The following is a 24,292-nucleotide window of genomic DNA, read 5'->3' as shown; positions in this document are numbered from 1 at the left end:
CATCGGTTTTCTTTGCAAACTCAATGCACCGAGTCCCGGTGTAGGAAGAGCGGCGAAGTGATGCCACCTGTATAGGAACAGCCGTTTGCATTACAAAGCTTCTTGCAAACGTTTAAATCAACTGGGACTGACAGCGGTCACGCTTTGCTTTTGTCCTGGCTGGGGCCGAGCTGCGGAACTCGTCTGCCCCGTGGCGGCGGTGGGATGCAGGAGCTGGGATGGGACAGAGGCAGGGATGCTCCCTCTGCTTTAGTGTTTAAATGACATTCACATGTTTTACAGCCGGACCCAGATATGCTTCGAGGTGTTGTAAAGGAGGACGCAGAGCATGCCACTACATCTCCTTGCAAAGAGTGGGGAAATGAAGAGAAGTGGGTCTCAGGTCTCGGTGACTCTCAAGCAAGGATATCCTTGCTCATCTCCTTCTGAGGTGGATGGAGATCAATACGGAAAGCAGCTCTTGGGGGGGGGAGGGAGGTGTGGAGTGGCCCAACTGGTAAGTTTCCTCACCAGGAGCAGCCCATGGCTGAGTAAATGCAGTCATTTGCATCCTGTCTCTGCATAACTCACCTGCTTCATCCACACCTGCCTCATCCATGCCCCTTGTGCCCACTTCATTGCACTTGTATCCAGCATCCAAGTGCCTCAGGGAGCTCACGGCATGGGTGAGGGGCTCACAGATGCGTCCTTCGTAATGATGCTACCTCATCACCAAAATTTCCAGTCCCAAATGCTGGTGGAGCAGGGAAACGGAGCAATTGGTGATATGGAGAAACACCCCATGACCTGAATGAAGAGGAAACTTCTGTTATGATGATCTTCTCATTAGAGCCAGCCTTGGCAAGCAGGTGATCAAGAGAAGGCATCTGCTGCTGCCTACCCCTCCTCTTCTCTGAGTAGCAGAGGTGGGTGCTAGCCAAGTGCCCCCCCATCTCCCCATCAACAGTGTCAGACACAGGTGCTTTGGCTAGAAGAGCTGCTTTCCCCACATCTGCCTCCAGGGTCATCCCAAGCACCAGGAGTTTCCTTTCCTCTCTCCACGCAGCAGAGACCAGAGATGGATCAGGGTGGCTGGGACATCGATTTTGGGTCAAAAACACCATGGAAAGCACCGCACTTGTTGGCTGTGTGACACCAGCCAGGAAGACAGGTCTCAGGCCCAAGCAAGCCAAAGTTCTGGTGTCCATGAGCTGAGGAGGCTTAAGAGCCCTCCCTGAGGTTGCAGAGGAGCTCCTTCAAGGAAACCCCTGGTCTGCCTTGAAATCGGCAATACAGCCCAGCAAAATTACAGCTCAGCACAACTGATTCAGTCATCTTGTCATATAGATGGATGGCAGGCACCAGTTGCTAAAGGATAAAGGCTTTATTTATTACAATAATAATTCTCTTTTCTTTTCTTTGCAGGGCGTCTGCTGAGCTCCACATGATGTGATGCAGGTATGTGAGTCCCAGTCCCCAATCCAACACGTCAGTAACACTGACTGAAGATGCTGAAAATATTCCTTCATGTCTCCCAGGGCTCAGGGCTGGAGCAACCTCTGCTCTGCAGCCCCTTCAGCTGCTCCCTCCAGGTCGGGCTCCTCCAGCTCCTCACCGAAGTCCATGAACACCTGCAAGGCACCGCAGGAGAAACAGCCCCATTATGACCTAGTACTGATGGTACTAAGGCTGCTCATGGGATGGCTTTGTTTTCCGTACACACAGTTTCTACTTCTTGCCTATATATTCTTTTCCCAACAAGGCATATGTCATTTCCTGTACCATACTGTGAAATACATTTCCTATACATGCAGCTTTCTCACACACAAATGATTCAATCAACACTTTTCTCTAAGAGATCAGTATCAGCTTGTCATTTCTGGAAGTTATTTCAAAATTAACAGCAGGATTTGAACTTTTTGAGATAGCTTTGCAGCCATAGAACATCATCTCTCTTTCAGGAACATTCCTGACATTTCCATTCTAAACCCACATACCTGTTGCAAAGTGTGTAAAGACAAGCTGTACTCCTCAAGCCTGGAATTCTGTTTAGCTGCAGATCAATGGAGAAGGCATCCTTAAATACAAATCCATACAAACAGTTTGAAAGCGATCTTCATACTGATTTATTTATTTCCTTGTACCTGCTTCTAGCTTGGAGAAAGCCTGGGACAGAGGTAGTGCATCTTCCATTGGTATCTTGTAGGTGAGCAAAGAAGAAATCCTGAAAAAGTAATACAAAGTGAACACATCATCATGGTGAGACTCAGCACCAAGGTTTAGGTGTGCTTGTAGGATTCCTGCATTCTTGGGTGAATGACTGAGCAGGGTCAGTGCATCCCAGCATGTATCCAAGACCTTTTTTGCCGAGCTGCGCCAGGGAAGAGGTGCAGAATTTCACTGTGGAGAGCATCACTTTGCCCCACGTCCTTCGGTTTGACTTCCAGGATGTAACTCGTGCCAAACTTCCTTCTCAGCTCCTCAGGGGAACCGATGTATCTACAGAGGAGGGAAAACAGCACTCAAACCATCCTAAACAGCAAATAAAGCAATCACAGAATAGAAGCAGCAGACATACATCCTCTTATTCATCTTATTAATTACACTACGCTGCTATAAAGGCTGCGTCCTCAGAAAACTGCGTCCATTACACACCTGGGACAAACCACGAGACCACTGTCTTAATAAATAAACGTAGATAAAGACTGAAAACCAATGTTGCATGTTGCTACACCGGTGCTCACCGCAGCTGCCCCGCCACCAGCACGGCCACGCGGTCGCACATCGCCGCCTCCTCCAGGCAGTGCGTGCTGAGCACGGCTGCACACTCCTTGCTCCTCACAGCAGCCTGCATTGCTTTCCTGGGAACAGAGGGATCACAGTTACCTCTTGGAACAGCCAAAGGTATAATAAAATCAACTCAGAACATACAAGGAATACTTAGATTTTGAGGGATGCGGTCAGTGAGCATGGTGGGGATGGGGTGATGGTTGGGCTTGTGATTTTTTTTTTGGTCTAGTATTAAATAGGGAGGTTGGTGGCCCTGCATGTGGCAGGAGGGTTGGAGTTTCATGATTCTTGAGGTTTCTTCCAACCCTGGCAATTCTGTGATTTTGCAATCTTACTGATTCCATGATCCTATGAAATAATAAGCCCATCATTATTTAAAAGGTTTCATCTGTCCTGCTTGAAGATGACAAGTGGATGCTAACTGCAATTTGTCACGTCAACAACCATCCAAATTTTACAGTTCCAGGTAAAACTGTCATAGAAAAATGACAGCAAAACACTAAGCCTGAATGATGGAGGGGAAGGACTACCTCTATTTTTTTCTAATGCTCTGAAGTAAAGGAGATTTTTATCTTTTCTGCCAAATGCATGGTTTCAGACGGAGTCTGCTCAGATTTTTTTTTTTGGTTAAGATGCAATATGAAGGTTGGCAAAGGCTTACTGCCTGCCTGATGAGGAATCTGGTGAGTGGTACCCAACCCCTGTGCACTGGTGTAACACAGATGACCGCAGCCACCAAGGAGTCCTTCCTTGCCCAGCCATTCCTACAACCAGGGACTGCTCACCACAGAGAATGCTGCCCTGCCACGTCCATGCCCGCCGATGGCTCATCCCAAAGCATCACCGTTGGGCTTCCCAGGATGCTCAGTGCAAAACACAGCTGGAATGGGAAAGACACATAGCCGGGTCAGCGTTTAAGCTGCACAGATGCACTGAAGATGGTGAGTCACTTCATATGTTTTAACCCATATCAATATTATAGAAGCTGAAGCTTTTGATTACAAAAAGCAGAGGAACAGGGATTCAGTAAACCCACCTCATGTGTTCTGATTTAACATTTTAATCTCCCAATCTAAGCTTTACCAGAACACACACATCTGCTAATGATCTGAAAGATATTTTCCATCCTGACTACAGGCAGATGCAAACCACGGGGCATGAAGAGGTGATCACCTTCATCAATCTAATTGTGCTTCACATTTATTTAGCGCACAATGTGGAGAGAGGAAGGAGTGGAGGATCCTGCCAGGATTGAAAAGCTATTGATGGAACCATGCCAAGCCAGGCACCCACTCCCTCCAAAGCCTTGGGATCTGCCATCAGCACACCGGCTTTCCAGAAATTGTAATTCAAGACTGAATTTCATTCAAGAAGAAAATTGCTATATTGTGAAGCAAAAAATACGAAGTTTTATAACACCCAGGAGTGTGTTCTGCTCTCACCCAACGTGCTCCTGAGCTAGAATGTGTGCATCACACTCAAGGCAAGAAAAGCAGGTCCTGCTCAAGCACCAAGGAGAAACTTAACACAGACCTTCCTGGCTTCTCCAGCAGACAGCCTCCTTGCTGGGGTTTTTAAACACTTCTGGAGGTCCAAGGCCTTGGCTACACTGCAGGGATAGAAAGGAAAAATGTTGACGTGGCTGTCCCTGTGTGCTGATGCTACACCCAGGGGTGCTGAGGAACCAGGGGCTGACAAGCAGCCTTTGGCTGATGAGCATCACTGGGGGTAACTTAATGATTCTACTCCTAATTTACAGATTTGTTACAGAAATTCAAGACTGTAAATGCAGCTAATGCAGGAAGTAAGATGCTTTCTCTTCCTCGTGCCAACCAACTCTGTTAGCAGAAAGCCCTTTTCCTGTCCAATACCTCCAGAGAGAAGAAACAAGAATCCTTTGGCTGCGTACCGGCTGATGAGCACAGCTGCATCCTCTCCCCTCACCCCTCGCACGGCAGCGTAGGCCTCCAGATGCTGGAGCACGGTGAGGTCCAGCCACAGCGGGTCCTCCTGTGGGCAGCAGCCCAGCACCACAGCCCTGCAGCCCTGCAGCAGCACCTGCAGAAACAGTGCCCAGCTATGGGAAAGCAGCGAGCCCTTTGGAAATGCCAGTGTTTTCTCCTGCGCTGCAGGGAAGCAATGTGGTCCTCAAGGAAAAGGAACCGACTATCATTCCTGTGACCACCCCCATCTACCACAGCTTCTCCTCACCCAGAGTGTTGTTTATGCAAAGCCAAATGGTGTTTACTACCATCAGACTGTGGGGAATAGCACCAGTGTGAAACCATCATCTCTCAGTAACACTTTTCTCTTTCAAATACTCAACCCCAAATCTGTAATAGCAATGGTATTTCCCCCCAGCATACGCCATTAATCATTGTGTGCATAATTAAGTGATGGGTTGTTACTGGCTCAACCCTGCTCACATTCGTTTTCAATTTCCTGGTGTTGCAAGGCTTTTCATAGAGCGTTATTCCTTTTTAACATGTCAACGTTTCTTGCAATGCTTGGGAAATATCAAGATGGATTTCAAATCCAGCCTGAAGATTTCATGTAGCTCAAACGCTTAAGTCTTTAATACTGATTTTGATGAAAGTAGAACGTGCTCTGCACGCGTCAACACCTCCTTCTTACTTCTGTCCGTGTGCACAGTTGCATGCACACAAATCCCTTGAATTAGGGGCTGCATTGCCAACTTCTCTTACCACATCCTTCACTTAGGAAAGCATCAAAGCTACTCCCCGCTGCCCCAAAGGAGCCTCCTACCTCCCCAGCAGTCACTGCTATGTCTCCAGAAATCATGCGTATAGTTGTGCTCTTTCCAGCTCCATTAGGTCCTAACAGACCTAACACCTCTCCTGGAACAAATGTGCAACAAATGTTAATGGTGATAATTGTTATTAAGACCTTGTCCTCTGGGTGCCAAGCAATCCCTCAAAATACAGTATAAGAATATATTCATTAAATGGCATTCTTTAAATTATTCCAGTAAATTGAAACTCTGATTGGTGGAAGATGATAGAATCGTAGAATGGCTTGGGTTGGAAGGGACATTAACCCTGCCGTGCTGCCTGCAATTCCAACAAAAACAAAGTCTCCAGTTGACCTTTTCTATTGGTGGGAAGGCACAGCAAGCTACTCAAACCTTTTTTAACGCAAAATGAAAGATTTTTGACGGCAACTTTCTTCTTTTTCTTAAAGATGGAGCAGGCTCTCTTGTCTTCATACTCCTTGCGCAGACCGTTGACAATGATAACTGACTCCTGCAAACAGACCAAGCAGGAATAGAAACTCTCATGAAACATCTCATCTGCTCTCACCATTAAGTATTACCGCTTGAAGAAACCATGTGCCCAGCTCACCTCAGGCTGCAGGGAGCTCGCTGCACTCCGTGCCCGCTCCCGTTCTGCCTGTACCTCGGGGGGCTCCTGCCCTGGTGGGTCACTGTTCCTGGGGGGGAGGGCTCTTCTCTGTTGGATCCTGCAAGCAAAGGATGGGGTCACCACCTTCTGGAAATGCTCAGTTTTACAGGGTCTTACGCATTTGTTCCATGGGCAGCACCAATGCAACACTCGACACAGTTTATTTGAATTTATGCCACACATGGCAACTGTTCAAATATTTATTTGTAGGGGAAGAAAAATTAATTGCACTAGCACACATGAGAAAATAAAGGTCAACTTCAGTTTGTGTTTCACCAGTAATATTGACCAGTCCCCTACTCAACACATGCCAATTACCTGGTCACATAAACACACTGGACAGGATTTTGGAGCTATTTCAGCATCCAACCACTACCCGAGTCCCATTTGTTTACATTTGACAATCAAACACTATTACTAGTCTTCTCCCATGTGACTTGGGAAGTCTGTCCCACACTTCTGGTGACAGGTAAGTGGTTAGCAGAAAATCTTGGTCTGATGGAACTTTAGAACAACTCTGTCCTGCAGAGAACTCTACTGATGCTTTTGGGACGGAGGTAAAATGTTGGATTTCAAGTTGCAACTATTAATGTAGACACAGCTACAGTGAAATGTCCTAAAAGCTCAGCAATTAAACGTAACCAAAAGAGCTCAGATCACATTTGCTATTCTTTCTAGGACACTGTGTTTCAATTGACCTTCTATTGCAACACACTGGGTGGGTGTTAGCCTGGAGACACGCTCAAGGAAATGGAGCAAATCAAGCCTCAGACCCATAATGACCTAAAGGAATAAAAATTTCCTCCCTCCATTCTCAATTTCCTCCCCTAAACAACTAAAACTGGTTACAACTGAAAATGTGGGCTTTGCATACACTTTGCAAAATACTTTGGAGCTTGCTCATCCCGTTCCACTGCCATCAGGGTGAGGCAGTTGGGTCCCATCTGGCACTGGGTCTGCCTATGAGTGGCATGCCAGCTGCTCCCAGTGCACCCAGTACGCACCTGAAGATGGGATCACGTTCTGCAACTGCTTCTCTGTATCGTATCTCCAAGCAGCACAGCAGAAACCCAAAGAACACACTGTGGATGTAAGGCTGGAAGATAATAATGAGTTAGGTTTACATGGAGAAAGGTAACAACGCAATTAATTTTAATTTTAAAGGGATGCGTGGCCCCACAGTTTACTTCAGCTATTGGAAAGAACATATGTTTTCATCTCATATGCAGATCACTTGCAACAGCCCTGACTTTACACTGCTGCAGTTTTGGTTCAGATAATCTGCACCTTAACAGAATCTTGGAGGCATCCTACAGGATCTGAAATCACATCTTTCTTTTGAAGATGCAACATTAGGCTGATTAATTAATGACATCTTTCACTTATTGCCTGAATCCACTTAATTCCCTACCATTTTTCCACATATGTTGCAGCATGTGGGAATCCCATGAGACAAGCCTATGATTATTTCAATGTACCCCCCAACAACATTCAGGGTGAAACTTCCACCACGTAACCCACGATCTATTAATGACAAGACTTTTGCAAACTCAATGTAAGTCAGAACAAGCATCTATTCCAAAATAATTATCATCAAATTGTTCCTTACTGCAAAGACAGCAACCAAGATGTTTCTCCATGTATCACGAAGAAGATTATTACTGGAAATAAATGATAGGTGCTACAAGAAAAAAAAAATATCAGTCAGTTAGAAAAATTGCCAAGCGCAGTGTACCTCAGTGCAGATGTGTGGGATGAAGAGACTGACCTTCCAGTCAAGTAAAGGATCAATAAATCAAATTTTCTTGATCTCTTCCCTCACTCCCTAGCCCAGAGCTTTTCTTATCCCATTTTCTTTGTCTTTATCTTCTGGGCAGTTAGGGACAACTTTTGATTCTACTGGCACATGCACTTACTCTTGTAGAGAAAATCAACCAGCCCAGGGGCGGATATGAGGGCATCAAAGTGGAGAAGATGTAGAAGAAAGCATAGCTGTTACTAAACATACGGAGAGTGAAGTTCACCTGGAATAAAGTAGAAAAACTGTTTCCAATATTTATGCATCTCGTTACTAAAAACTAGGCTGCTTGTTACTGATCTGGGTTATTCTGTTGAATTTTAACACATTCAAAATGAAACCTCAAATGGCAAGATGTGTTATCAAATGTTACAGAGTGAAGATTCCCTCCACTTACCAGAACGAAGACAAAAGACCACAGGTAACGATTGGTTCGACCCTTGCGAAACATAAAGGCAATCAAATAGACGAGGAAGATGAGAGAAACTCCGTAACCAATGGCACTGAAGATCTAAAGAAGGAAGGATGTCACTGACAAGGAAATTGATGTGGATACACCAAATCCTGCTTACAGCAGTTTGGTTAAGTTACTGAGTACATCAGGATCAGCCAACTGTGGTCACACGGTGTGGGATGAGGGAGGGGGATTTTCGCACCATGGGCAGGATGATGAAAGCCTCCATGGGGCAGATGCGGTTGAAGAGCAGCACGACTATGAACATGAGGCACATCAGGGCCCAGAAGAGTGGGACGTCCACCAGTGCCTGCCCACACCAGTATGCCGAGGGAAAGAGCCCCGAGACCCGCAGCTGGGCACGAGCCTTTGTCTGTGATGGAAAGGGGAGAAAGAGGAGATTCAGCAGAGTGCTAAATGCCATTCCCACTCCTCCTCATCCTTCTCCATTGCCTTTGCTCCTCCTTCCCAGCTGAGCATTCCTCTCTCTTCCAAATTCCTTCAATTCCATATTAGTCCAACTGTTGCTAAAAAGCATATTGTTCTCAAGGAAAAATGAAAAAAATCTTTCTGACTCCCAAGTCTTTATTGATGAAACACCCAAACAGTTCAACTATTTGTCTCTACAGGGACATTGTGTTTCCATTCATTTCTCCTTGTGCAAGACCACTTTCAGTGCATGCCTTTTACCTTGTAATCCTCCACACTGCTCACTGCAAAGTGAGGAGGCAAACCAGCAGCCCAGATCAGCATGTAAGAGACTCTGAGAAAAAAAATACCACAGCCTACTTCTGGGTTTTCTGCCTAGGGAAGAGAAATTCAGAAGTCATAATCAATAGCTGTCCTGAGAAAATTAGCAAGCTTGACATTCATAGTATGGCTAAATACACAAATGAGCCATAGGACAAGTATGCAATTACAGTAATCCCTTTGTGCTGAAGAACACAAAACAATAAACAAAGCATTTACCATCTTAAAATTTGCAGGAGGTATTGGAGTTTCTGTAAACTGTTGAGGATAGGCAACACATTTTTGATGCTGAAGCAAATTGAAATTCTGCTGCTGTATTCCTACCTTATTGACACATAGCACAAGCTTGAATGTCATACAGTACCGAAACCTTATTAAGAAACACTGTGGTAGAAATTCTCAGCAAATGGCCCCAGTATTTAACACGCCCATTGAGTGGAGCACGAACCCCAACCAATCCCTGGAGACACTGTGGTCCAGCCAGTCTTTCCCCTCCAACCCTCATCCTTTTGGCCATTTCAGGTAATTTCCAACACTAATTTGGCAGGATGCTCACTCTAGAGAAGGGATGGCTCCAGATGCGGATCTGTGCGGTGGAATTGAAGAGCCTCAGGAAGGTGTTGCTGAGGGTGTTGATGAGCACAGGGAAGCAGTTGATGGGCTCTGCGCCGCACATGAGCGTGTAGTGACGGTGCTGAAAGTGTGAGAGGAAAAGATGTCACCTTTGCGCCTGCGTGAGCTTCCAGAATTTTGGAGAAAAGCAATGAAAAGTGCAGTCAGTTTTATTAGAGACGTGGCTGTGTACTAAGAGGTACCGAGAGCAAAACAATGGATGAAAATAATGACCTGTGGAGAAAAGCAGAGATGACTTGCATTAATACTTTTCTCCAAAGATTGCCATGATCCTGGCTTCTCACAAACAGGATTACTGATGACATTTAATGTGTCAAATAAATTTTCTCCTTTGGCTGGTCTATTTCACTGCATCCAATGTAAACATATTTCAGAGAATTCTATTGACGTACAGGATGAAAGAAAAAAATAACATCCTTCACCTTGCCTTCCAGGGATATCTTTATAGCTCCATTATGTTGTGGCAGGCTTGTGATGTTTTTCTCAAGAGTTATTTCTGGCATTATATTTTGAATCTTCAAAGCAGCAATGAAATCCTCTATTTCTGATCCTGAATTAACGTCAAGATCACAAATTAGAATTGGGTTTTTAATACAGTTCTTTATAGACAAGCTCCTGCTTGCAAAACAGAGTAATGCTAAAATACTCATTTAAAATCTGAATCATTTTCTATTTCCTCTGTTTTTCTTTCCTATTTGAACGAAACTCGTTAAAGACAGCACATTTTCATAGTTCATGTATTGTCTTTAAAAAAAAAAAAATTAGCTGATCCATTGTTCTTTTACATATCAGCTACTCATTAATCACCACTAAAGTTGGATTTGTGTCCACTCCAAACAAAGCACCCCCCAAAGCCTCAGACGTATAAAGGACCGTGCAGAAAACAGAAGGCAAAGATGCTCTATCAGCTCCAAGAGCACTCAGAGTAATGCAGAATGCCAGTCAGCATCATGTGTTCTTGTTCACCTGTGCCATTGAAGATGAGAAGATTTGTTGACTTGCTTTGAGTTTGAGTGGGAGGCTGAGCGGGAAGAAAATACTTGCTGGCTGTCAGTTCTGAGATGGAGTTGTTCCATAGATTAAAACTAAAGAAAAACATGAGCATCTGGATGATAAATACTCCGAAGAACAGCAATCTAGATGGAAAAACAGACCATGAGTGGCTCCGGGGAATTGCACCGTTAAGCGCTGGTGTGATGCATGTAGCAAAATCAAGAAGAAATTTAAAGCTGGGGAATATACTTAAACAATTCAGAGCTTAAACAATTCAGAGCTGTATCAGGAAGTTCTGTTTTTATCACTGTAACTTTTACACAACCAACACCTACTTCTCAGCTTCCAAACCACTCAAGCAGTTTTTAAGCTTTCCCCCAGTCGACCCAGGGAATGACCAAAGCCTCTGCAAAGCCCTAAGTCAGTATAGGAGCTGCAGGGCTCAGTGCTTACAAGGACCGGAGAAGCTTTCCATCGTGCCTCAATCTGTAGAAACGAACTCTGGCCACGGCGAGGACCTGCTGCCTCCAGAGCTGCATGCCACTTGCTGCTATGTGTGCTGGTTCAGAAAAGCCCAGGAAGTTCTGGCCACTCTCCTTCAGGTTTTCTGCACGTTCATCACGACAAACATCATTATCCACAATGAGCTTCCAAAGCACGTGTTTTAAGCACAAGCAATAAACAAGGGTTGTCTGTTCTGAATAGGAGTGCTTCTATTTTAGTCAGAGAAGACAAAATGGCAGAGAGAAAGGCCATTGTGTAATCAGAATTAATTTATGTTGGTGAATTGAGAGCGGCTGAACCTGAGCTTGTGTGACCACATATGCAATATCTTCCCTGGCCTTGGGAACTGCCCTATACTAGATTCTCTCTTCCACCTCCTGCTCTGGGGAGGATATTTCCTGCAAAATCTTTACAACACCACTCTTTAGTCCTTGTGTTTAGAAGCCTGTGGCAAATTAAGTCTGAATCATTCAGACTTCTCAGGGAAGTTAGCTGTTATCAAAGAAAATCTGAACTTTCATACAACTGCAACTCTTGACCTGCCAAGAACAAGGAAACATCACATTCAACAGAAACTTACGTGTATTTTTTTAACTGAAAACAAAATACAAACGCTTGATTTTGCAGAAAGGAATCAGTGCTTTACCTTTATGATCAATATCTTCCTTGCCTTCCAATTTCAGGAGAGCATCTGCCAAGGTTGTTCTGCTGACCTCGTAATGAACAACCCCCAGCAAGAGGCCGTTGTCGAGGTGGCCAAGCAGATCTGTGTGACAAAGTGAACCAGCTCAGCCCAACACCCGGGCTCCCTTAGCATTCTGATCTGGCATCCCCTTACAACCTCGATGCAACAGCAGGCTTTTGTTACCTGGGAAACTCTTGGTGCTTTCCAGAGGCAGCATGTAACACAGCTCATCCCCGTCCCGCCCTTTGAGCACAGCACTGGGGATGTACCGCCTGACCAGGGATGATGCAAGCCCAGGGTCACACTGATCATTTATGCACATCCTGTTTGTATTAAAAAGTGATTGCTAGAGTATTAAACAAAAAAAGCAATGCATGCTTCATCCATTCAAAAGACAAAGCCAGCAGTTATTCTTCAAGCCATAGCGAAACCTCCGAAACCAGGCAGCATTTCAGTGGGAATTATCCACAGACATCTGCCGTGCCCCTGGTTTTACCATGCATGCAACAAATAGTTGAGGCTAAGAATAATGATCCTGGCCAGCACTGCTTAACCAAGAACACAGAAATTTAAATCCAATGAAAAGCAACTTTACATTAAAGCCACTATAAGTCACTCTGGCACCACAGAGCATGTGGGAACTGCTGTTCATTCTACTCTGGTCCCCTTTTGGCTATAAAGGAGGTTGCAAAGTCATCTTAGCTGCACGCTCAGAGCTCTCAGGATTGGGTCCAAAGAAAAGCAGCTTGCTATCCAAGGCAAGATAGACTTGGCAGCCTCAAAAGACTCCTAAAATGGATTGTCAAGATTTTTATTTCTCTGTATGGAACCACCATAGAGACATAGACTCTATGAGAAAATACATCAACCAGAAGCTTTTCATGAAAAGAGTGATGACCAAAAGAAAAGGATTTTACCTTAAGTGATAGCCAATTCCCCATTTTCTCTTCAAGTACAGAGATGAGCCAACACACTGTAATCTCCCATTTGAAAGGAAAGCTTTCCGATCTGAGGAGGTAGGAACACAAAGATTTAGTGGGGATTTACAACAACGCAGTAGGCTGACCTTAACTCTGCTCCTTCAGAACTCAAGAGATACTTTTATAATGAAGACAAGAGGAGTAAAACCAGGCTAGTCTCCTGCCTATATATTCTTACAGGTTTACAGAAAATTCCTCATGCAGACCAAGATAAATAAAGAAATGGGAAAGATATTAATCCAAGAAACGTCACTAATCGTGGTGGGTGCTAAGCCTATGGGAGTCTTCACCCTCATGCAAAGCATGAGCAAAGCCTTGGAAGGACACCTGGGGCAGAGGCTGAGCCTTTGCTCAACTGCCAAGTTCTGTGGTCGCTCCTGGACAAAACCCAAACAAGTGCAGATGGCATCACAGCAGAACCCCAAGGATGGGATCCAAGCAGGGAACCCCCAATTTCCACACTGCAGAGTGAACGTCGGGGCTCACCAGCACAAGCATCGGCCTCCTCCACAGACTGTGTACAGATGAGTGTCACACGGCCAGCCCGGCGCTCTGCCAACAGCTCCCACACCTGGTGCCTGGAGCAGGGATCCAGCCCCACCATCGGCTCGTCCAAGAGCAGCACCTGCAAGGTGAGAGCAGGTGTCATGCATACAAGCCACTGTGTTGGCATGGCTTTGTTCCACGCTTGTTGTCCTCTCACCCAAAGAACACAATGCATCCTCAAATGTCGGTCACTTTTCATTGAGCTTTCAATATTTTTACCCTTTCTATGTGAATATTACTACCGTTTTCATTTAAAATACGGTTCTCATTCACCTAGTTTCCTCATTCCTCCAGGCAGCCGAGTGAGTCAGGCCTTCAGAGCACAAGGGCAAAGGAATACAAATGCCTGCATACCAAAACCGTGCCTGTGGTTTGCGTGCAGTAGGACTGGTGCCTACCTGGGGATCCCCTAAAATTGCAATTGCAAGAGACAGTTTTCTTTTTTGTCCCCCACTCAGAGAGTCAGCGTGGACATCCTGAAGGTCGGTGAGGTCCAACTGTACCAGGACTTTCTGCACCTAGGGAACACATGAAAACAAGAACATGCAGAACTGGTCATATTCTGATTCATACACAGTGCAGGAGAACACAACTTCTGCATTTAATACTTATGTATTTTTAAATGGATTTGCTGCAAGAAAAGTACTGCAAATCTGAATTCTGACTCTCAGGACAATAGGATAAGAAAGGAATAAAAACACTTCCCTAAATTACAACTGTTTTAATTTCTGCAGAACAGGTTATTGGTGAGAATGTATTATGAATGTAGCCCAACAAACTGTCCAAGATGCTGTGTAATAGAGATCAGTGATTCCTACCTCTTGCTCTACTTCTTTCCAACGAATCTTCTTGATGTGAGCAAAAATTCTCAAGTTTTCCTTCACTGTTAAGGCTTCAAAATGTAAATTTAATTGTGGGCAAATCCCAACCATTGCCTGAATTCCTTCCATATCCTGTACTTCAGATACCCTGTAGTTGTAAATCACTGCAGAACCTGCACACAGGAATAAATGAAACAAATGTCATATGTAGTATATATAGAAATGTATAGCTAACAAAGTAAAACATATTTCCCAAAGATATACAGCTCATGGAAAACATCAGGAGATCTAGAGGGAGAAATGACCATCCACACGTGCTTGCGCACAGGATAAAATCAGCGAAGTTCATGCTGAAGGAGCAACCTGTGCTTAAAATAGGCCAGGTTGGAGGACTGAAGGAAAAATTACTTTTTTGCATATTTATGCTTGAAAACTAGAGAGCTTCTCCTCTTCTCCACTCATTACCTGCTGAAGGCTTGGAAAATCCACTGAGCACATTCAAGAGGGCAGTTTTTCCAGACCCACTGAGACCAAGGAGTGCAGTGATTTGACCTTCGTAAATGTTGAAGGACAAACCTAGAAGAGAAACATGGCACTATTAGGGTGGAAGTGTGCAAGGCTAACAGACTTTTGCCTGTGGCTTACTGCTGAGTCTGATAGAGGGACACCATCTCTCCTGACACAGATCTGAAAACATGCGCTGCATGTAAATTATTAAAGAAAAACGTTGACCTTGTTTTCTGCAAGATTCATAACCTTTTATTTTAGCATGACTCAAAAGAGAGCCCACAGAAAGAGGAGAACCCATAGCCTTTCCAGTTAGGGAGACTTTGCCATCCCATTTCCTTCTAAAAAGGACTCATTTTGGATTTTTGTAGGTTTTCTTTTTGTTTTGTACTTAACTCAATATAAACCTTTGAGACCACGCTGACGTTTTCAGCGTGACGTGGAGTTCTTGTTAAACAAAGGCATTTAGCAAACATCTCATGGCTGTGCTATGACATTGCCAACCACTGGCGTACCTTGCAGCTGGCAAATGCACGAATGCTTGGGGAGCAAGGCCCAGCCAGTGACACCAGCCCTGCTTCCAGCTGGGGCCCAAAAAACGAGTTGTGTTTGCCCAGATAAATTTACATTTTCACAGGGAGGGTTGGGAGGTGATTTCACTCAAGCTTGCAGCTTTCAAGGAGACTTCTGCCATTGCAAAAAGCAATAAACAGTAATTTTTTCCTGGAGTGAAAAGGAAAAGGTAACAACCTTGTAGAAATTTGCCAGTAATTTACCCCAGCAGGAATAACTGTTGCATAATGCATTTTAACGGTGCTGGAGGCACAATCAGGTGCATCCAATACATTTCAAAACAGCTTGGGTTCATCGCCAGTGAAAAATGAAATTAAAGCCATTACTAAGCCAGTTCTTACCTCTTAAAGCTTCGGTTCTCTTGCCCTTTCTCTCGTATATTTTTCTAATGTTGTATAGTCTAAATGAAAGGTAAGCAAGCTATTAGTAATGGATCACACCATTTTGGCAAGGGAGTAACCTTTGAAAACTGTGGGAAGAACAATTTTTGGCCTCCTCCCCACACTGGACCTGCCCAACAGCACCAAGGGTTGAATGAGCGCATCCCCAGATGTCCCTTACAACCCCTACGATTCTGTAACTCTATCTGAAGGAATCACTTCAGATAAATTCTAAGCCATTCCCCAGGGTGTTAATGGCTGTGCTCACACCGTGCAGAGCTGCTCTCCATACCTGATGGCCTCCTTCCTCTCGAAGCCCTCAGGCATGGGCTCAGTGTCACAGCCAGGGACAGGGATGGGGTCAGGCTGGGTGTTGCACTTGCTGCCCTGCTGCAACCAATATGACGGCCTGAGGAAGAACAGGGGGGGGTATGGCACCCCATATTTGCCTAAATAGAAACAAACAGAGTGAAATGCAGCCCCCACACTGCTACAGTTCAGCTCCTATAAACACCATGCCCAAACAGCTCTTGGGCAGCGTCAAGATACTGACAGTGCAAAAGGATGGGTAATTTTGGCTATTTCTGCTCACTCATCTGTATCTATAAATGCATGTAGGCAGCAGTCAACTCAGTGGTTACCAGAACACCTGAACATCAGAAAATCCTTTCAAGCCCAGTGTTTGGGGCCATTGCAGCAGATGTAGACAAGCACAGAGCCATGGTGGAAGTTGTCAGATTCCTTTTGGAGCCTGCTTTGGAGGCCAAATTATTTAGCTGCATGCAGCCATGTACTGGGAAACAGGATCTTTCTACATCTTTTTTTCACGAGCAAGACAGCAAACCCAGCTGGCAGCCCTCCATGTGACATGGCACAGTCTACTGCTGCTAAGATGCTGCACCACAACCTGACCTGCACAATGCTACAATGCCTTTCTTCTCTTCCATGCAGATAATGGCTTCCTCTGCTCTATCCCATTGCTCTTTTGGCACCTCTCCCCCAACGAGGGGACAGGATAGAAGAAAATTGAAATTTGTTGTTTTTCACATATGTTTCTACTTACCAGGCAAAATCTTATCAAAGTAGATGGCCAGCAGCAAATACAGAATGCTGTCTAGGATCAGCATGCTGTATAGGTTAGAGAAAGGGTACAACTGCGCTGCAACAGTTGGTCCATATTTTTCTAACTTTACAATCTAGGCAGAAAAAAACAAAAACAAAATAGCACAAATCAGATGCAGCCCTTCCTTTAGCCAGAGATACGGCATGCAAGCTACAGCTGTGTCACACGGCCTTTTCTTTCCAGGAAGCCCATCCACTTGTGATGGTGGCACTGTTTCTATCACTTAAAGACCAGAAGCATCAGTGGGGTCTCAGTAGAGTGAACTTGGACTCTTGCAGAGGTCTCCTCAGCAGCAGTGCAATGCCTGTAGTGTTGGCTGGGGCAGCAGCTGGACACATTTTTGCTCTGCAGCTCTGGGTGCCCACCAGCCACGTCTCACTGCTGCAACAGCTTTCCAGAGATGGAAACTTATGGTGTGTTCAGCTAGTAAAATTCCTGCTGAGGTGCTGACCAGTAGCTAACATCTACTTTTTGGAGTCACATTTTCTTCCTGCAAAGCATTTAGGGTGTAGGGGCACAACTGCATCATTACAGAGGTGCACATCACATACAGCAGATGCAACCAGCCAGATGGCAGAAGCTGTGTGTGCTACAGGCTGAATGCTCCTGATGAAACGGCTTTGTTTTGAGCATACCTTTGAGATGCCAGCTGTAAAGGTGTAAGGACTGAAGAGGTTAAAGACCCATTCCAAAGATGGTGGCACTTGTTCAAACAGGGTCATGAAGCCCAGCGAACCAAAGACGATGTGAAGGAAAAATCCCACAAAACTGGTAATATGAGGCTGCTTTAACAAGGAGCTGAGCATGAAACAGAAGTGAATCTGCAGCAGAGAGAAGCAGGAGTCAGCAGGATGCATTTCTGCTAGTGATTAAGCAAAAATAAACCGACAACAAAAAAACAAATGGTAAAAGAACCCACGAGATGGGAAAATCTAGGGTCATCTACAGGAGTGATATAGTAGCCTACAAACCGTACAAGAAAATCAGGTAATGGAGAAGTTTCTGTTCCATTCTTGCAGCCCTAGACTCTGCAGTCTGAGTTTTAGATGTTTTAATTAGGAAATGGAAAAAAGTCACTCATCATTTAAAAACACAAAAGCAGACTTACCGATGCAATGCCATAGAAAAAATAAAGGAAATATATTTCTGAAAAGCTGCAGTCTTGGGTGACTTCTCCAACCGTGATTGCTGCCAGCAGACTTGACGTTATTGCGATGTAAACGGTGTACAGCAGGCTCCAGGACAACCTGCCAACAAGTCACAAGAAGTTCCCCTTTCATTGAAGCATAGAACCTCTAAGGTTGGTAAAGACCTCTAAGGTCACCAAGCCCAACCTCAGCACACTGTGCCCACTGACCAGAAGGCGATGTCCTGTAAACCCATTGCTTTCATCAACACCTTCAGCTTCTTTTTCTCTCTGATAACTTTCACTGATAGAAAGTACATATATGGGGAGAAACACAGCATGCTGTAAATGCTGAACCAAATGTAATTCACTTTATATATGGATTTGATCAAGGGTGATTGCAGACGGATGCCGCTAATTGATTTCATCTCTTCCCAGACAGAACGGTTTGTTTTCATCTGAAGGAAAGAAGTCAGCCATTAGTTTTATATTCCACAATGAAGCAGCTGATAAATAGCTTTTCACAGGCTTGACAATAACTAGTATTTCAGTAATGACGTTACATTTAAAACTGGTAAATTACCATCAAAATTTAATATCTTTTTGTAACAAACACTAATGTTGCATTTGAGCACAGGCGTGACCTACAAAGCAGATGGAAGAGGAATAAAGCAGAAGTTGTAAAGCAATTATAGCATAGCTAAAGGGCAGGAGCTTTACTGCTCTGTAAATCTCCGTAAATTTGGAGATGATTATCTTTTCACGATGGATGGAAGAGTTTATCACTGAAAAATACAGTTTGGTCCATATTAAACACTTCACATTTATTTTTCAAAATGGACCAATGTGATAAAAATGAAATCTCAAAGATTCTGGCAATGGTGTTTTCATTCATTTTACTTCAAATTTTTCTATAAACTTGCAAATATAAAAGGGAAAAAAAATAAAATAGTTTGGCAACAAAATAAGTTCCACACCTTTTAAGTCCAGAAATGGTCTTCCAATCTCTAAGTCAGCAACAGCTCACAGTTATTCCACGTGTTTGGTTTTTTTTTTATTTGTTTGTTTGTTTTTTAAAGCAAAGTATATGAATAACTATGGATAAACCATGTCTTCCATCATGCCCATACCTCTATGACTGCTGCATCAATGCTGGACTGAATGGACAGGAATCCCTCATACCAGTACAAAGGAATCTTGCAGTAGGGTGATGAGACATCATAGCAGGTATCTATGGGAAACAAAGAAAATTAAGTCCTATATATATATATATATTTGTATATACATGTTTAATACATGTGTGTGGTTGAAAATATGTTTGACCTAAGAGCCAGTCAACTCAAACTAAGCCACCAGCTGGAGGGCATCAGCTCTAGGAAACCCAGAGCAGTGGGCACAGCTGTGGGGAGCTGCTGACTACTGGGCACGGCAGAAATAGTCTCACAATCTGTTTTCCAAGACATTTTTTTTCTTTCTTTTTGGCCAGTTAACCAACGGACTCCCTTGATGTTTTATCTGAAAACAAACTGAGTTTTTGTTTTGCTTTATTACTTCTAGACGCTAACTGTGAATGCATTTGGTCAAAGGAAGAAGTAATTTGGATAAAAGTGTGTGCAGGTTGATGTTTTAATGTATTAAATACATGTTAGAAGTGCATTAGTGCACAAACAGTGTGCGCTTCCACTGCATGACCAAGCATAGAAGGGAGGCGGACAGCAAGGACATTGGATAATGTACATGTGCTCTTAAAAACACTTTGACAGTGTCCTTAAACTCCAATTAGAATCTTTCCTGAAACACTTTTCACGTGCAGACCTGATCCCATCTGAGTGGCATGGCAGCAGAGATCCATCTAAACTCATTTCAATATAAAATCATTGAATGGTTTGGGTTGGAAGGGGCTTCAAAGATGACCTGCTTCCAACCCAACTGCCACAGGCAGGGTTACCAACCGCTAAATCACGTTCTCTGGTTTCATTCATTCATTTTACCGATGTGTTCAAAGGCATCAACGGGAGATATCACACTGTAGCTCTGAAATCTGAGATGGTAGGAGAAGTCATCCTTAAAAACAACACCGATCACACCATACTTAAAAAGTCCTCTTGCTGACAGGTTTTTCTCATTTACTGCCTCTTCTATTGCTATACCTGGTAACAAACAACACTGATCAGCAGTGCAACAAGACAACACATCAGCCACACTGTGCACTCATAGAGCGGTGTTCAAACCCTTTTCCCTCCCACCACAGTGAAGGCTGATGTGCCCATGGTTGGGATCTGTGCAGCCTCACATCTGCACCGAGAACACGAGCATCTTTACCCTTCAGCACAGAGTCTGAGGCCACTCTTCCCATTATTTTCCTGGTGGTGCTGGTTGCAGGTGTGTAGATGAGTGTCATTTCCTTCACCCTGAAGGCAGGGTCATCCAAATGCCCAAGGAACTTGTAAGGGATTTCTTGTCGCTTAAAACTGTAAATCACCTCTGATGATACTTGTATTATTAAGAGAAGAATCGCAATGGTAATCCATTCCTAGGCGAAAGGAGGGGAATATAGGTGAGTGGCAGTGCAGTGATGTGGAGTTTGGGTGCTATGGGAAGTGCCTGGTGCTGCCTCAAGGACTTCTCATCGTGCACGGACCCACCTGCATGATCCAAATCATTTAGACACAAACGTTGTCTTTCTATAAACAAGCTATTTCATAGGAGCTGTAATTTTAAAATAAGAGGACTGTTCCAAGTGAAAAACATGTCCTAGCTCAGGAGCCAACGAGGTCTGCCTATAACCTTACACCAGCAATTGTGCGTTGTACATTGTGTTCTGGTCAGTGTGGAGATGGGATCAGCAACCAAAGCAGCAAGCTGGCAAGCTGGCCTTGTATCAAGCCCTTATTGTAGTGTCACAGGAAAAGCTGTAACTGAGGACATTTTTCAGAGAGCCATGTTGCCAGCTGAGGCTCCTCACGTATCATCTGACATAAAAACAACATGATATAAAAATACTCGGTAGTGGAAATCCTCAATTTTCTTTGGAAGAACAGACACTTGCCTGGAAAGTTTCTGTTTTCTTCCTCCACACCAGCAGAATGTTTTTCCATAAGAGAGCCCAGGTTTGCTGACTAATTTTTGAGGCTTTTTTGAATGCTCTCTGCATTTTCCCAGCTAGGATGAGAGACAAAAGAACATCGCTCAGAATGAAAACAGGTAATTGAGAATTAATACATTCACTTGGCTAAACTCCACTTTGGAGAAATCCAATAACATGTCAAAGGTCTAGAGCTTTCCTACATTGGACAACCAAGGGGTTCAAAGGAAAGAGTGTGAGAGCACGCAGGTGAACATGGAGCTGCCTCTGTGCAGTCACAGATGCATTCCACGCCATCCCTGAGATGCTCTGTAGGAGGGGGCTTTGAGCTGGTTCTGCATCTACATAAGGCTGACAACAGAAAAGTCAGGGGGAGAGGATTAAGTGGCAGATGCATGTAATGCAAATGGCAGATAAGTAGTAAATTGTAAATCTAATATAGCCAGAGTATATCATTAAGATAGCACCAGTTTGTGCTTTCATATCCTCCTGAATACCGAGGAGGGAATTCTTGGAGTTGGGGAACGTTAAATCCAGCTCCAGCCACGTGGCCAAATAGCAAACTTTCCACAAAGCAACCCTGCTGTGGTGGCTGGGAGGGAACCTCAAACAGTGTTTTTGCATTTAAACCCTTTAAAACAGCAGAAACCAAAAATTAAAGCAACTTCAAATGCATTGTGCTCTTTTCCCCTTGGACATCATTTCCTGATTGCAGGGATTGGGCAGCTGGAGTTCATAAACAATTCTACTACTCTGTTCACTGTTTATGGGAGAATTCAGTATTTGCAGACTCTGGAGGTGACGGATCCCGTTTGCTCCCCAGCTGTTGGCACGGAGCTTATCTTGAATTGCTGTGCCCGGAGTTTTTTCTGGGATCTCATATCAGAGCTGACTGCAGCAAGAGGCTTTGAGGAAGGGCTGCAGTGCTGCTGGCTCCCTGCATGCCAGTGGTGAACCCTCATGCACCAGAGTGCAGAGGTGAGCGCTGTGCCCTCCTGCTTGCAAGCATCTGCAAACAGAAACCTGCAGCCAACCCCTGCACCGCCCTGCCTGATAAATAGCGAATAGACTTGCACTGATTTTGCTCTCACACGCAGCTCTTGAAAGTTATTTTCCTCCAAAAAAAAAAAAAACCTCATAAAAATGGCTCTAAGCCCAAAGCTCAACATTTAAAACCTCCCTGAGAGAAGTGAACTTTGGGAGTCTTCCCTGGAGAAGCCTTCACTGGGGATGGAGCCAGGCTCAGCTGAGAGGAACACTGCATCAGTGGCAAGAGTCAAAATCCATTCAGCCAGAAATGCAGAACTTCGTTGTTGTTCTGCTTTCTAAACATCTTAGTGCGAAGCTTAGTGTTGAGAATTGAGCTGGAAAGCACTGATCTCATGCTTTTTGCATAACACTATTGAAATAACCGTGAAAAAACTCAGTCGTGGAAACGCCTGCATGTAATTTTTCACTTACAAAACAGCAATACGAAGCTCCTCACCTGGCAATAGACTTTCCATCAGAACAGTGTCTCCTGCAGCTCAGGGATGTCCGGGCTCGTCCTCTCCTTCAGTGCTGGATGGACAGGATTGGATGCTGCAGAGCTGACAGCCGTGGCCCTCTGCAGCCTGACGTCAGCCTGCGTAAGTGCTGACCCCCTATGAGCACTGCTACAGCAGCTGGAAGCGTCAACACTGCATTTTGCATTATATTATTTCATTCAGAAGTGTGCATGGGTTGTAATATCATAGTACATTCCTGGTGCTTGCAACATGTGCAATCACAAGGAGTCAACAGCACTCTTTCCTCTGTGGGGTCAGCCCTGTGCCTCAGATGCGATTTTCTTTCTTGCTTTTCTTTTCCCCTTTGTTTTTAGTATATGTATAATTTGCTTCCACTCCTTTTAACTGCTTTCCCAGCAGCCACTGCAAAGTTAGGATCAAGATTTTTTATTTTTTAAATAGCTTCCTAATGGATCTGCATGTCAAATGGTGAGGAAATCAGATAAGCCAGGAAGTCCAAACACATTGGAAGGGCATATAGTCACATGACTAATCACATTAAAAGAAAGCAATTTGACCATCTTAGAACAGCAGCTCTGCAACTGATCAGCAGAATTGAGCAAAAGCACAGAAGCAGCCCGGCTGTTGCTTGACACCGGGCTGCAGCTCTTCTGCAGCTGCTGTTGTGCTCATTTGCAAGGAATGAGCTCACTGCAAGGAGCAGAGCACACACCTGCATCCCATCGGGCAGCAAACTGCAGCCAGGAGAGGCTGCTCTTAACTGTGGGACAGCACGGATGCACAGCTGGTTCTTAGTGAATTCACTGACAAAATAACACAGTGATGCATCTCAGAGATCCTCTACACAGGGTTGCTGCAGGGCCACTTCATTACCCAGCACACAGCAGAGCCCAGGCATTCCTGCAGGAACAGAAAATGCATTTTAATGTAGAAAGGACCTTAAGTGAGCTCACCTTTGGGTTCTCCATCCTGCACAGTGCTGCTGCTGGGCTCCGGCTCACGACAGCTGCACGCAGCAGCACCTCCAGCGCTGCTTGCAAGTCTCCCAGGAACAGCTGGATGGAGTTTAGCAGTGCCAGGCTGGTGTCAGTACTTGTGGCACAGGGATGGGGTGGGAGCTGCAAGTGGGAGGCTCAAAGCAATTCATAGAAGGAAAAAAGGGGAACTGAAAGCTCCAGGGAACTCGGACCGTTGAGACACTCAATGTGCTGAATCAGGGGCATTCGGAAGAGCTCTTAAGAAAACAGTACTTGGAAATGATTTTGTTTTGCAGCTTAAAAGAGAAATAAAAAATGGCACGCTATCCTCAAGACAACACTGAACACAAACTAGTGTGGAAACTGAGAACTTGGGTCAAATTTGCATTAACAAACGTGGGGTTACTTGCCACACGCACAACTCCCTTTCATTCCTCCACGTCCTTAGCTGATCCCAGGGATGGTGATGGGCAACTTTCATCATCTCCTCCTCCTCCCACCCACTCTAGCAGCCACCCACTGAGTCTGTCTCAGGCACGGATCCAAGCAGAGCAGTGAAGTGAAGCTCCTTTTGGCAGGGTGAATTTTTGATAAGTGCACCACTCCATGTGTTGGTAATGCATGGGACTGGATGTGAGATACAACACTGCCACAGGCT

The 24,292-nt window shown here is 44.6% G+C and overlaps 1 protein-coding gene across 1 annotated transcript; it reads right to left on the bottom strand.

The window, feature by feature from the left end:
- Positions 1-493: 493 nt before the first annotated feature.
- LOC100545599 (ATP-binding cassette sub-family A member 9) lies at positions 494-24,236 on the bottom strand. The gene is made up of 40 exons (XM_010721463.3): positions 23,611-24,236; positions 22,636-22,709; positions 21,114-21,226; positions 20,387-20,597; positions 20,056-20,214; positions 19,195-19,295; positions 18,296-18,522; positions 18,047-18,185; positions 17,574-17,759; positions 16,879-17,011; positions 16,108-16,264; positions 15,777-15,835; positions 14,821-14,931; positions 14,353-14,528; positions 13,933-14,052; positions 13,475-13,613; positions 12,926-13,016; positions 12,192-12,331; positions 11,970-12,089; positions 11,273-11,426; positions 10,793-10,962; positions 10,249-10,376; positions 9,750-9,887; positions 9,134-9,247; positions 8,646-8,816; positions 8,387-8,500; positions 8,108-8,215; positions 7,801-7,872; positions 7,196-7,287; positions 6,132-6,249; positions 5,915-6,032; positions 5,536-5,627; positions 4,679-4,827; positions 4,303-4,378; positions 3,555-3,649; positions 2,724-2,840; positions 2,338-2,478; positions 2,124-2,203; positions 1,977-2,032; positions 494-1,610 (listed from the first exon to the last, which is right to left on the bottom strand). The coding sequence occupies exons 2-40, from the start codon at positions 22,652-22,654 to the stop codon at positions 1,521-1,523; spliced, it is 4,794 nt and encodes a 1,597-aa protein (XP_010719765.1). The 5' UTR covers positions 22,655-22,709; positions 23,611-24,236; the 3' UTR covers positions 494-1,520.
- Between the last annotated feature and the right edge of the window lie 56 nt (positions 24,237-24,292).

The sequence above is a fragment of the Meleagris gallopavo genome, chromosome 20 (assembly GCF_000146605.3).
Source record: "Meleagris gallopavo isolate NT-WF06-2002-E0010 breed Aviagen turkey brand Nicholas breeding stock chromosome 20, Turkey_5.1, whole genome shotgun sequence".
Lineage (NCBI taxonomy): Eukaryota > Metazoa > Chordata > Aves > Galliformes > Phasianidae > Meleagris > Meleagris gallopavo.
The sequence above is the reverse complement of the archived record's forward strand: the minus strand, read 5'-3'. Positions and strand labels throughout refer to the sequence as shown.

Excerpts from the sequence above, each read along its gene's own strand:
- LOC100545599 (XM_010721463.3), bottom strand. Across the intron at positions 2,204-2,337 it reads GGCGCAGCTCGGCAAAAAAG|GATTTCTTCTTTGCTCACCT; the intron begins GTCTTGGATACA and ends TTACTTTTTCAG. Across the intron at positions 2,033-2,123 it reads TTTCTCCAAGCTAGAAGCAG|CTAAACAGAATTCCAGGCTT; the intron begins GTACAAGGAAAT and ends ATTGATCTGCAG.